Source organism: Eutrema salsugineum, unplaced genomic scaffold (assembly GCF_000478725.1).
Source record: "Eutrema salsugineum unplaced genomic scaffold, Eutsalg1_0 scaffold_12, whole genome shotgun sequence".
NCBI lineage: Eukaryota > Viridiplantae > Streptophyta > Magnoliopsida > Brassicales > Brassicaceae > Eutrema > Eutrema salsugineum.
In genome coordinates this window covers 584894-596709 of record NW_006256895.1, presented here as the reverse complement: position 1 = coordinate 596709, position 11816 = coordinate 584894, and the positions used below count along the sequence as shown (strand labels likewise).

General features: G+C 38.5%; 1 protein-coding gene across 1 annotated transcript; it reads left to right on the top strand.

Annotated features, from left to right (window-relative positions):
• Positions 1-2462: 2462 nt before the first annotated feature.
• Positions 2463-3536, top strand: LOC18025487. The gene is made up of 5 exons (XM_006408549.2): positions 2463-2529; positions 2762-2866; positions 2962-3044; positions 3203-3264; positions 3425-3536. Exons 1-5 carry the CDS (start codon positions 2463-2465, stop codon positions 3534-3536), a joined length of 429 nt encoding a protein of 142 aa, XP_006408612.2.
• The last annotated feature ends 8280 nt before the right edge of the window (positions 3537-11816 follow it).

Here is an 11816-nt window from a genome sequence, read left to right as displayed (position 1 = left end):
GTGTGGGTTGTTTGTTGTTTGACTGCAAAGCAAATATAGATATACATATGTATATTGCGTGTTGCATTGCGATGTGAATCCGCGGCACGTGCATTAGCACATATTTTTGTGTCGTGCGGATGAGAGATGTGAGTTTGATGCCATGTGATCCTCCCTGAGTTGATGATGTGAAATCCCGGGTTGATGACTGATGCATAAGAGAAGACAGTCACAACATTTTAGCCTATGTGGCTAGAGTCCGATTTGTGCAAAATGTGAGATTTTTCTTTTTGCGGGATCCGGTCAATGGCATCCAAGAGATTTGGCGTTTGGGTGTATATTGGGTGTATGCATGTATATAAGTATGTATTATCCTACATCAAATGTACTTGTTATTGATGTTGCATGGTGCGTGCTGTGTGAATTATCGGGGTTTATGGGGTTGCTTGAACGGTTAGGGGGAACCGAACTCACTGAGCAATTAGTGCTCACGACTCTACTTGTTTTGCAGGTGACCATAGCAGGTAGCCAATTGGAATAGAGAAGTTTAGGACCGTTGGTGTAGATTTCGTGCCTTTTGCAAAACCAAGTATGATTTAAGTTGTTTTCGGTATAATGTTTTCTTAGGGCGCCCATTGTATAACAAACAATGTAGTAAAAATATGTTTTATAAAAGGTCGGGTTTTTGAATGATACTTAGTCTTTGTTCGAGACGAACCAACTATCAGACACGTCTCAGGTTGAAAAGCTGGGAGACGCGTTTGGTAGAAACAGCATGTGCGGACGTCGACCTTAGGCTCTTGGACGTGCATGTTCTTGTTTGATTGGTGCACGGCTAAGAACCTTGGGTCATCAGTCTGTGCGCGCAACAGTAGCACCGTCAATCCGGTTTGGATTCGAACGGTCGGCCGTGCATGTTTTTGTTTGATAGTTGCGCGGCCGGTCATTGCACTCAGATCTAGACTGTGTCGGGGGTGTTACAACGGTGGTATCAGAACATGGTTCTCCATGTTCACTCGACACCCTTTTTTAATGTTTTATCGAGTAAATGAGTCGCAAATGGCACTTAGGAAACCAACCAACTTCTCTATTTAGGTAGATGGGATTAGGATTTACCCTTGTTATGGATGAATATTTTCAAGGCAGGTGATAACGTTCCATTGAAGCCATTGATGAATGCAAGGCCTGATGATCTTGTAGATAAGAATAAACCTAAAACTTCTTGACCTGTTAAGGTCTCCGCTCAGGTACGTATGGGTTTTAACTCATTGTTGTTTGACTCAGAAATGAATTATATTGATTTGATTATTGATTGTGATGGATGAAAAGTAAATATAAATGAAATATATATGAAAGAACATAACGTGTTGGTGTAATCCACCCACGTTTTGTTTGGCAATGAAATTGTCACCCAATCGGTTGAGAGATTAAGTAAATGGGGAGAGGATAAGGAATAGTTTTTCTAATATGGAAATTGGTCTAAGTTATCCAGAGATTAAGAAGAAGAAGCTGAGGTGTTTCCTTTATGAATTCGAGGACGAATTCTTTTTAAGGGGAGTAGAATGTAATAACCTGTTCAAGAGATCAAGACGTGGTCAATGAGAAAGCTTAGAAAAGCTAGGAAGAAGCTAAGGTTAATGGTCAAGAGCTTTAAGTTTTAGCTATAGAAGTTAAGTTTTTGTCTAAGGAAGTCAAGTATTTAGTCGCGCAGATGGATCAGTGGGTTGTTTCGGTTCGATCGGAAGGTCGGAAATAGGTTGGTCAGGAGAATCTGTTCGATGACTCAGCAGCTTAATTCAGCAGCTTGACTCAGCAGCCTGCTTGCCTATTTGAGGAGCTTAGACAAACGCCAGACAAACGCCGGGAAACGCTTTCCACGCGCTGGAAAACGCTCTGCACACGCCGGAAAACGAGCGACAGGCTAAAATGCCATAAATCAGAAAAAAGTATGCCCAAATGCCATAAGCTAATAATTAATTTAATTTTGATTTTCTTTTAATATCTAAAACCCTGGAAAATCCTATCCTCTCCCTTACTTGTCTCTTTAATTACAATAAAACCTGGGTGATATCCACCCATTCCACCTAAACCCTATAACCCGACCCAACTGATATTTATCCCCTAATAATTATATCCTGAATTCATAATTAAAAAATATATATATTATTTATGGGGATTTCTCCTGCATCGCTCCATCTTCTTCATTTTCTTCAATCTTTTCATGTTCTCCACCACTTCGATCATCTCTTTTCTGTTCATTTTCTTTGTCTTCTTGCCGTTTAGTCACTCTTTGTCTCCCATCTCTCTGTCTCTTCTCTCTCACCGTTTTTTCTCTCATCTTTCTATGGTCTTTAATTCTTTACTCTTAATCAGATTTCCAGGTGATTTTATTTCTCATAGAGATAAATCACTTCAATTTTGGCTCAATTGGATCTCCAAATTGTTAGAACTTTTTTAAAACACAGATTGGAAGAGTATTGAGAATGGGTTCAGGGAGCACGGTCTTTAGTCCAGAGAAATACGGTGAGAGAAATGAAAGACGGAGTTTAGGTACGTGGATTTCAATTCCAATATGCAATTTTGATACTAGTAAAGCAACAAACAAAAGAAAGATAATTGAAAGCATTTTGATTGGGTTCTAGTGTGTAACTAGCTTGAATTTTAAGTCATTTACTTGTGATTTCGACGGGTAAAGGTTCTTGGGTCGTCTTATGATGCATTTAAAAGTCTACATCAACAAATTAATCTCTTTCACAATCAGTTTGTTAGAAAAAAACTACAGATTCTTCAGCCAAGTCTTCATCTCATTTGAATGTGCATCTGAATGGTCCTTCATATGCTCCTCCTATGATGCCTATAGATACTGATGATGGCATTTTATATAAAGGTTTGTCCAAGAATCTAGTTTTTTTTTCTTTTCTTTTGAATCAAAATTTTCTTGATTGGACTAAAAGAGGCATACGTGTCTTTGCTTCTTTGCAGCTATTGGTGGTGTGAGTGGAGATCTTCTCGAACAAAATTCTCAGATGTTTAATCAAGTTTCATCAAATTTCTTAGCTTTCCAGGTGAATGCAACTTCTATCCTTCAGCTTGTAGAGTTTTGTATACTTCCTTGGGCCTGGATTTGTTTCTTTACCTTGTATTATTGGCTTTTGAGTAGTCTTATGATGGATATATTTATTTGAACTATATCCGCTTAAGAGATTCTAACTTCCCGTTGCAGATACATGAGAACGTCAGTATCTTGTGCAAAGCTCGGGACAATATCCTTGCAATCTTGAACGAGTAATACTTTTTTGCCCATATATCTATAGATCATATCTCTTTCATTAGCTTTTTTTTGGGATATGTCACTCTCTTCCGACAAATATGTTGTTTTAAATTGTTTGGTGTTATTAACTCAAATATCTGCTTGCTATGTTGATTGAACAATTGTGTGTTGTAGCTTGAATGATATGCCAGAGGTTATGAAGCAGATGCCACCTCTTCTGGTGAAGGTGAACGAAGAGCTGGCAAATTCGATCCTCCCTCGCCCTCCCCATCAAATGAAGTCGTGATGGATGGATCTTATAGAGCTGATCGATTGTTAGTTCTGACCAAAAAACTCTCTCTATTCCGGGATCAATGAAGAAAGTAATAAATCGCTGGATGTAGAGAGTTCCACTTGTAAAATTGATGATAGAATGCAGATTTTCTCCTGACTCATAGAGTTTACTAGTCTCTTTATGCAATTTCAGTCGCCTTTGAAGGTTTAGCAAATGGTTATCTATTATGAGTTCTTGGATGTTTTGTTTGATCTATTATGAATTCTTCACAAAACAAGAAGAAATAAAAGAAGAAATAAAAGAAATCAACCATCTTTTTTCATTCTTTGTTACATTCTATTTTATTCACTTTTTTTTTCAAATAAAAAAATGGACAACTAAGTACAATTATGGACAACTAAGTATAATTATGGTACAATTAAATACAATTATGGACAACTAAGTATAACTATGTACAACTATGTACAACTATGTATAGAACTCGCTAACCCTAATAACACAGAAACGAAAATTCAAAAGTACAGAGATTAGGGTTAGAGTTTCGCTCAGCCTTTGGTTCAGAGTTGGCTCTGATACCACGTGATACGATCCTAGGTGATCAACTCTGAAGCAAAGAGGATTAGATGCAGCGATATGATGGTGGTGGGGACTCGATGATGATGGTCGAAACGATGAGAGACGATGGTGGCTGGCGGATCGAGTTGGAGACTCGATATGGTGGTGCGTGTGGCTCTTCGCGAAGGAATCGATGATGGAGATGATGGAGAGATCGATGGAATGGAGGGATAGAAGAATCTCTTGTAAACAGATTAGTTTTAAGAGATTCGAATTTCAGAGTTTTTAGTTCTCAGAAATCAAAGAGAGAAGAACACGTTAAAAGTTTGATCAAAATTCTTCACTGAATAATACTTAGGCGATTTTCTCTCTTAAATAGACTTAGAGAGAAATCGCAGCCCTAATACAAAACTACATAAAGTCTGAAATAAAAACAACACGAAGCTTGATTTTAAAATAAAACAGCGAGGCGTCCCTTCTAAATCCTAAGTGGCGCGCCTAAAACAACTAGTGCACAAGTCAATGTGACTTTGCACGTTATTACCCATTAGTAACAACTTCTAAGTAACTCGACGTAGCAATGATTTCTGCCTCGTTAAAAACCTTGGAGAAGAACCTCCTTGCCTTCCAAAATCCTCACCAAGGAAAAGAGTACAGAATCATCACCTAAGTTACCTAGTCATTGTTACTGGGTTCTTCATTCCTCAAGATAGAGATGTTGAAGATGTGAGCTCCAGCCTCCTGGTGATCGCTGTCCTCTGTGGCAATGAGTGCGTGAGCCTCCTTAGCCATCTCTCTAGCTCTGGACCGAGTGATCCTGCCAGCTACCTCTGGTTCCTCCTCCTCTGAGCTGGTCACGATCATATCAAAAAAGAACATGTGCGCAACTAGGTGCAACTAGATAGAATTACGTTATGAATTTCTTCTGTGCAATTAGGTGCAACTAGGTACAATTACGTTATGAATTTTTCGAGGACAATTAGGTGCAACTAGGTTACGTTATGAATTTCTCCAGGACAACTAGGTGCAACTTGGGACAACTATATTTTAATTGTAATGTTAAAAATAAATTTTTAAAATTATTTACTTAAAAACCAATATAACTCATACTCTAAAAACTTTATCTTTTCACGTCTATACTAGAAAGAATAAAATAAAACTTTGTTTTGTTCAAAGAACCAAATTTTTTTTGTTTCACTTGAAATATCCCTTATGTTATAAGGAAGTCTTTGACAATGTTATCCATCTTCTGCAAGCGTCTATGCAAAAATATAGAAAATAGAAAAATAATAACGCAAAGTCCTTGGGGCTGCTATATAATGTTCGAAATTCTTGTGGACAACTAGAACATAATAATTTATGTCGAAGGACAACTAAAAAAACTACAAAATCAATCAAAGGACAACTATGATAGACAAGACATTTTAAGGTCTCAGGGCTATCAATCCCCTTGTCAATGTAGCACAAAAAGGTTTATCAATCCAGATGTGGTGTTAGACACTAAACTATGTGATCAGGTTCTTAATTCAAGCAAACAAGAGTGATTTTGGTTAACTAAAGACAACTACAAACTTAAACAGGTTTAAAGACAAATGACAATGACGAGTGATGTGAATATGATATGATGGAGGCATGAGATTCTAGACATGATAGTTGGTTAGGGTGCTTTGGTGCTAAACTAGAAATGCTGATGACAATGATGAGACATGATTCAAATGATTAAGAACTCTAATCTAGGTTAATCCTCTCATGAAGGTAGTAACCCCTATACTAATCCATTTTCAAACCAAATTCCCATTTGTGAAATATGAATCAATATGCATTAATAAACATTTCTCAATGATCATTCAAGCAAATAACAATACATCATCATGCAGAAAAATGCTTAAACCTCTAATACAACTCTTTCAGGAATTTCATCAAACACTTTTGGTGCATGAAATTCCCAGAATCTAGATCTCAAGTGATTATCAAGGATCTAGCATAGAGAACAGCTGTTTAGAGAAATGAATCAATGAATCTAGCCCTAAGCACTCCTAATCTAACACTTTAGCACCCTAACCTACACATCTAGAACCTCATTAAGGTGACTACTCACTAATCATGATCAACACACTAAATCCTTTGCAAGATGTGTTGTTAATCATGATTAGAAGTTTGATTTGATGATAAGAAATGATGAATAAGATGGAAAGAAACTTCAAAATCGATATTAAGCTCTCTAAAACAAAGTGTATTAAGTAGGTTTTCACAAAAGGGGAAAGAAAACTAAAAGTAGATTAAAGGTTCTCTACAAATTAGGTCTAAAAACCTTATATAGATGACTTGGGCGAACCGGGTCAACCCGGAACAAACCGGGTACTGACCCGGCCTTGATGGGCAAAGATGGGTTTGCCACGGTCTGGTGTGTTCTTGGTGTGACCGTGGCAACCTGACCGTGTCGAAGCCTTCACTTGCGTTCTTGGTTCCTTTTGATGCCACGGTCCGATCAAGCTTCGTCTGAAACCCGTGGCAAGTCACCGTGTCAAACGCCGAAGATGTGTAAAAGTTGCCACGGTCAAGCCCCCAGACCGTGGCATTCAGACCGTGCCAAAACCCGCATGCATGTGAAATCCTTCCCAGCCAAGTATTTGTTTGCCACGGTCAAGTCTCAGACCGTGGCATTGAAACCGTGTCAAAACTCGAATCTGTGTAAAAGTTGTCTCCAGCCAATTGTTCATTTGCCACGGTCAAGTCCCAGACCGTGGCATTCAGCTCGTGCCAATCGCCGAAGGTTGCAAGAAGTTACCACAGTCAAGCCTCAGACCGTGGTATTTGGGCCGTGTCAATCGCCGAATGGTTGCAAGAAGTTCCTCTCAGCCAAGTGTGTGTTTGCCACAGTCAAATGTAAACCGTGGCATGAAGATCGCGTCATTCACTGAGGGTGTGCAAAAGTTGTCACGGCCAAGTGTGGACCGTGGCATTCCATCGCGGCATGTTTAACTTAGTCATTCTGGGCTGTCTGGACCATCTCGCATTCCGGAGAGTGTAACTTCCTGGAGACTTGTCCGAATTGATTGATTCCGGTTGCAGAAGACAGAGGACTCATTTGACTCCAACTTTGATGAAGGAAGCTTCGGTGCTTGGCAAGTTTAAAGCTTCCTGGAGGGGTCATCTTTTCAGTGCATTTACACGATCAGAGAAGGCCGTCTATACATTCGTCCAGTCCGGAGACCGTATCTTTATGCCCAAAGCTCCGAATTGACTGTTCTCGGATGTTCTGGAAAGAAGACTCAAGTGTCTCTGGTTCTCCTGAAGGCCCCGGAAACTTAATCGGCCTGGAAGTACTCCGTCCTTCGCATTTTTCAGAACTCGTCGGCTCGGTCCAAAACAACAGCGATACAGGGGTTCCTTCCGACGAGCTTAACTTCCTTCTCAGGCGTCCGAATTCCGTGATTCCACTTGCTATGAAACCGTGATCAAGTCCTCTCCAACTTCTATGAAGCACCCGCCATCCGAATCGACCGGAAGGTTCCCCGGACAGGCGATTTCTGAGACATGTTTGCATCCGGAGATTTTGGCCGATACACTTTACTCGCGGTACATGAAAATGGCCGGTAAACTCTTCCCGCGGTACATAAAAATGGCCGAGAAAACCTTCCTGGTCAGCGAGAATGGCCGATAACCTCCAAAGATCCAATTTTTGCAACTTTTCAAGCTTTGCTCACCATACCACTGCCTGGATTCATCTTTTCAGCTCCAAATTCACCTGATAAACACTCAAAACATGCAAAGACTCATTGGGACCTAATGCATCTCCTAAGTTCTAAAACAAACCCTAAGGACCTAAAATGCATGAAATAAAACATGATTTGGAATGATTTATGCAACCTAAATGATGCAAATTATGAACATATCAAACTATTACAAATTTTGGACAATTGGACAACTAGGTACAACTGATATAATTATATAATTTAAAATTCTAATTAAAATCAATTAAAATTAATAAAAATAGACATATGCGCCGTCAAAGTACCACGTGCGCCGTCAATTTTGTACATAATTGTACCCAATTGTCCAGTTGTCCAAAATTCTTTATAGTTGTCCTTTTGCGATTTTAGCATTTTTCCAGTTGTCCCTTAATATAAGTAATTATTTTGTAGTTGTCCACATGATTTTCGACTATTGCAGTTCATTTACAAGAGTTTCATAATATAAATTACGCAAAATCATATATTTCGTTTTTCCATCAAAAGATTGTTAACATTATCAAAGTCTTCCTTGTATCATAAGAGATGTTTAATGGGAAACTAATAAGTATTAGGAAAATGATAATTTGATATTATCCATCTTTTTAATATTGTTCCTTATAGTTTAAGACGTCTTTGCATTTATTAAGTAAATACTTTACTTATATGTTTAATTTAATTTAATTTTTAATTTTATTTTAAATTAGGGAGTTGCATATAGTTGTCCATACTTGTCCAATTGTCCATTGCTTATTCGCATCCACAAAGCTAGAGCACATGTGCGTCAACAAAAATAGACATGTGTGCGTTCAAAGTAACATGTGCACTGTCAAATGCGTCGTTAATTATACATAGTTTTACCAAATTGTCCGGTTGTCCAAAATTCTTCACAGTTGTCCTTTACCAATTTTAGCATTTTTCCAGTTGTCCCTTAATATAAATTATTATTTTGTAGTTGTCCACATGATTTCAAACTATTGCAGATCATTTACAAGGTTTTCATAACATAAATTACGCAAAATCATCTATTCTATTAAAAGATTGTTAACATTATCAAAGTCTTCCTTGTATCATAATGGATATTTGATTTGAAACCAATAATATGTATTAGAAAAAAATGATAGTTTCATATTATTCATGCTACTTCGATGATGTAATTCAGCGATAAGACAAATAATTCTTGTATATTATAAGGAATATAGTTATACCATTTGTATCAGTTGTACCATTTGTACCAGTTGTCCCATTTGTATCAGTTGTCCTATATCTCATAGTTGTCCTATTTGTACCAGTTTTACTCTATCTCACAGTTGTTCTATTTGTACCAGTTGTCCTTTTCTGCAATGAACTCGGGTTTCAATTATAATCTACTTAAAAATCACTACAATTCGACAATTATACTCGGAAAATTACCAATACAAAGACCTAATCGTCACATAAAGCTAGGTTATCAATCCAATTTGCATACTAAAACAAGTAATTTTGTAAATTCAATCCCTAAATTGTAAAATCCCAAAATAAAAACTTCATTCAGTTTTAAAGCTCCAACAATGGTGGAGGTGAGAGGAAATAAGAACAAGAAATTAATTACAGAGGAAAAGGAGGAGAAGGAAGATAAGGAGGCGGCGAAGGTTTGATGGTGAAAATCAGATTTTGATGGTTTTAGAGCGATCTCGATAATGAGGAAGAAAAAACAAATCTTTCTTAAAATTAATTTTCGTTTTAATTTATTAATATTAAAAATTAATTAAATAAATATATTTTTACTAAATTCAAAATGCCACAAAAACTTTCATTAAGGACAAAATCAGTATTTTGTGTGCTTTATGGCATCGAGACTCGCTTGTGGCACGCACGACTTGCTTTTTCTAATTTATGGCAAATGAGCAATTGATACCCGGGAAACGCTCTGCACGCACCGGGACACGCTTTCCATGCGCCGGCACACGCCAAGCACGACACAGCAGCTACGTGTCCTGCTTCACCTGCTTACGCTTCCACACGCAAGCACGACGCAGTTGCTCGGGAATCTTTTCTGCAAGCACGACACAGCTGCTCGGGAATCTTTTTAGATTCTCTATCTTTCCCTATAAATAGAAGCTTTAGGATTTAGTTTTCAGTACAGAAAAGATTAGTGAAGCTCTGCTAGAAAAATTTCGGCGACCGTGACCACCGTCGACCATCGCGAACCACCGCGCGAGCCGTAGCCGGGTAGCTAGTCGGGAACAGTCAGTTGTGTAGGTGAACAGAGAGGTTATCCAAAACCATAAGAAACCATTATTGTCTTGAAAAGCCAAGGTGAGTCTCAGTGTGGGTTATTTGTTGTTTGACTGCAAAGCAAGTAGAGATATACATCTGTATATTTCGTGTTGCATTGCGATGTGAATCCGCGGCACGTGCATTAGCACATATTTTTGTGTCGTATAGATGAGAGATGTGAGTTTGATGCCATGTGATCCTCCCTGAGTTGATGATATGAAATCCCGGGTTGATGAGTGATGCATGAGAGAAGACAGTCATGACTTTTTAGCCTGTGTGGCTAGAGTCCAATTTGTGAAAAATGTGAGATTTTTCTTTGTGCGGGATCCGGTCAATGGCATCCGAGAGATTTGGCGTTTGGGTGTATATTAGGTGTATGCATGTATATAAGTATATATTATCATGCATCAAATGTACTTGTTATTGATGTTGCGTGGTGCGTGCTGTGTGAATTATCGGGGTTTATGGGGTTGCTTGAACGGTTACGGGGAACCAAACTCACTGAGCAATTAGTGCTCACGACTCTACTTCTTTTGCAGGTGACCATAGCGGGTAGCCAATTGGGACAGAGAAGTTTAGGACCGTTGGTGTAGATTTCGTGCCTTTTGCAAAACCAAGTATGATTTAAGTTGTTTTCGGTATATTGTTTTCTTAGGGCGCCCATTGTATAACAAACAATGTAGTAAAAAATATGTTTTATAAAAGCTCGGGTTTTCAAATGATACTTAGTCTTTGTCCGAGACGAACCAACTATCAGACACGTCTCAGGTTGGAAAGCTGGGAGACGTGTTTGGTAGGAACAGTGTGTGCGGACGTCGACCTTAGACTCTTGGACGTGCATGTTCTTGTTTGATTGGTGCACGGCTAAGAACCTTGGGCCATCAGTCTGTGCGTGCAACAGTAGCACCGTCAATCCGGTTTGGATTCGAACGGTCGGCCGTGCAGGTATTGTTTGATTGTTACGCGGCCGGTCATTGCACTTGGATCTAGACCGAGTCGGGGGTGTTACACCTGCTGCTAGTGCTCCATCAAGATAAATGTTCCGGAACAAATTATTGATGTGAATAGAGCAAATGAACCGCAGGTTCAATTAAAGCGCGGAAGGTCGATGGGTTTGTAAGATAAAAATCCCTTCTTAAGTGAAAAGATTCCAAAAGAACCATATAGAGAAAATGTCATGAAGACATTTGTGAAAAGGTTCCAGAAAAACCGAGTAAAGATGTCCTGAAGACATTTATGAAAAAGTTCCTGAAGAACCATACAAAGATATATGTCTAGAAGACATATATGAAAGGGTTCCATAAGAACCATATATAGAGATTCGTGTAGAAAACGAGCGTGACTGCACTCTTTTTTCCTTATCATGGTTTTTGTCCCAATGAATTTTTCCATGAAAAGCTTTTTTAAACAGGCAGCAAGGAACACGCAAAATATAGATCTCTAAAGAGGAATACTTCCGAAAGAAGAAGTATGATAATATGCATAGATGCACTCTTTTTTCCTTACCATGGTTTTTGTCCTACTGAGTTTTTCCATGATGAGGTTTTTAACGAGGCATCAAAGAATATGCAAAGGATTGACATCCAAATGACGTAGAAGTCTAGAATTATCTAGCAAAGAGAGAGACTTCGTCATCTAAACGTTCGATGGAAAAGAAGAATATATAAATATATATATTTTCCAGGGGGAGTGTTACTGCACTTTTTTCTTATTATGGTTTTTGTCCCAAATTGGTTCCGTAATAAGA

What these genes read in the sequence shown, in the direction of transcription:
- LOC18025487 (XM_006408549.2), top strand. Translation starts at nt 2,463, where the DNA reads ATGGGTTCAGGGAGCACGGTCTTTAGTCCAGAGAAATACGGTGAGAGA. An exon ending in CAAATTTCTTAGCTTTCCAG is followed by an intron (nt 3,045 to 3,202) that starts GTGAATGCAACT and finishes TTCCCGTTGCAG; the next exon opens with ATACATGAGAACGTCAGTAT. An exon ending in ATCCTTGCAATCTTGAACGA is followed by an intron (nt 3,265 to 3,424) that starts GTAATACTTTTT and finishes TGTGTGTTGTAG; the next exon opens with CTTGAATGATATGCCAGAGG.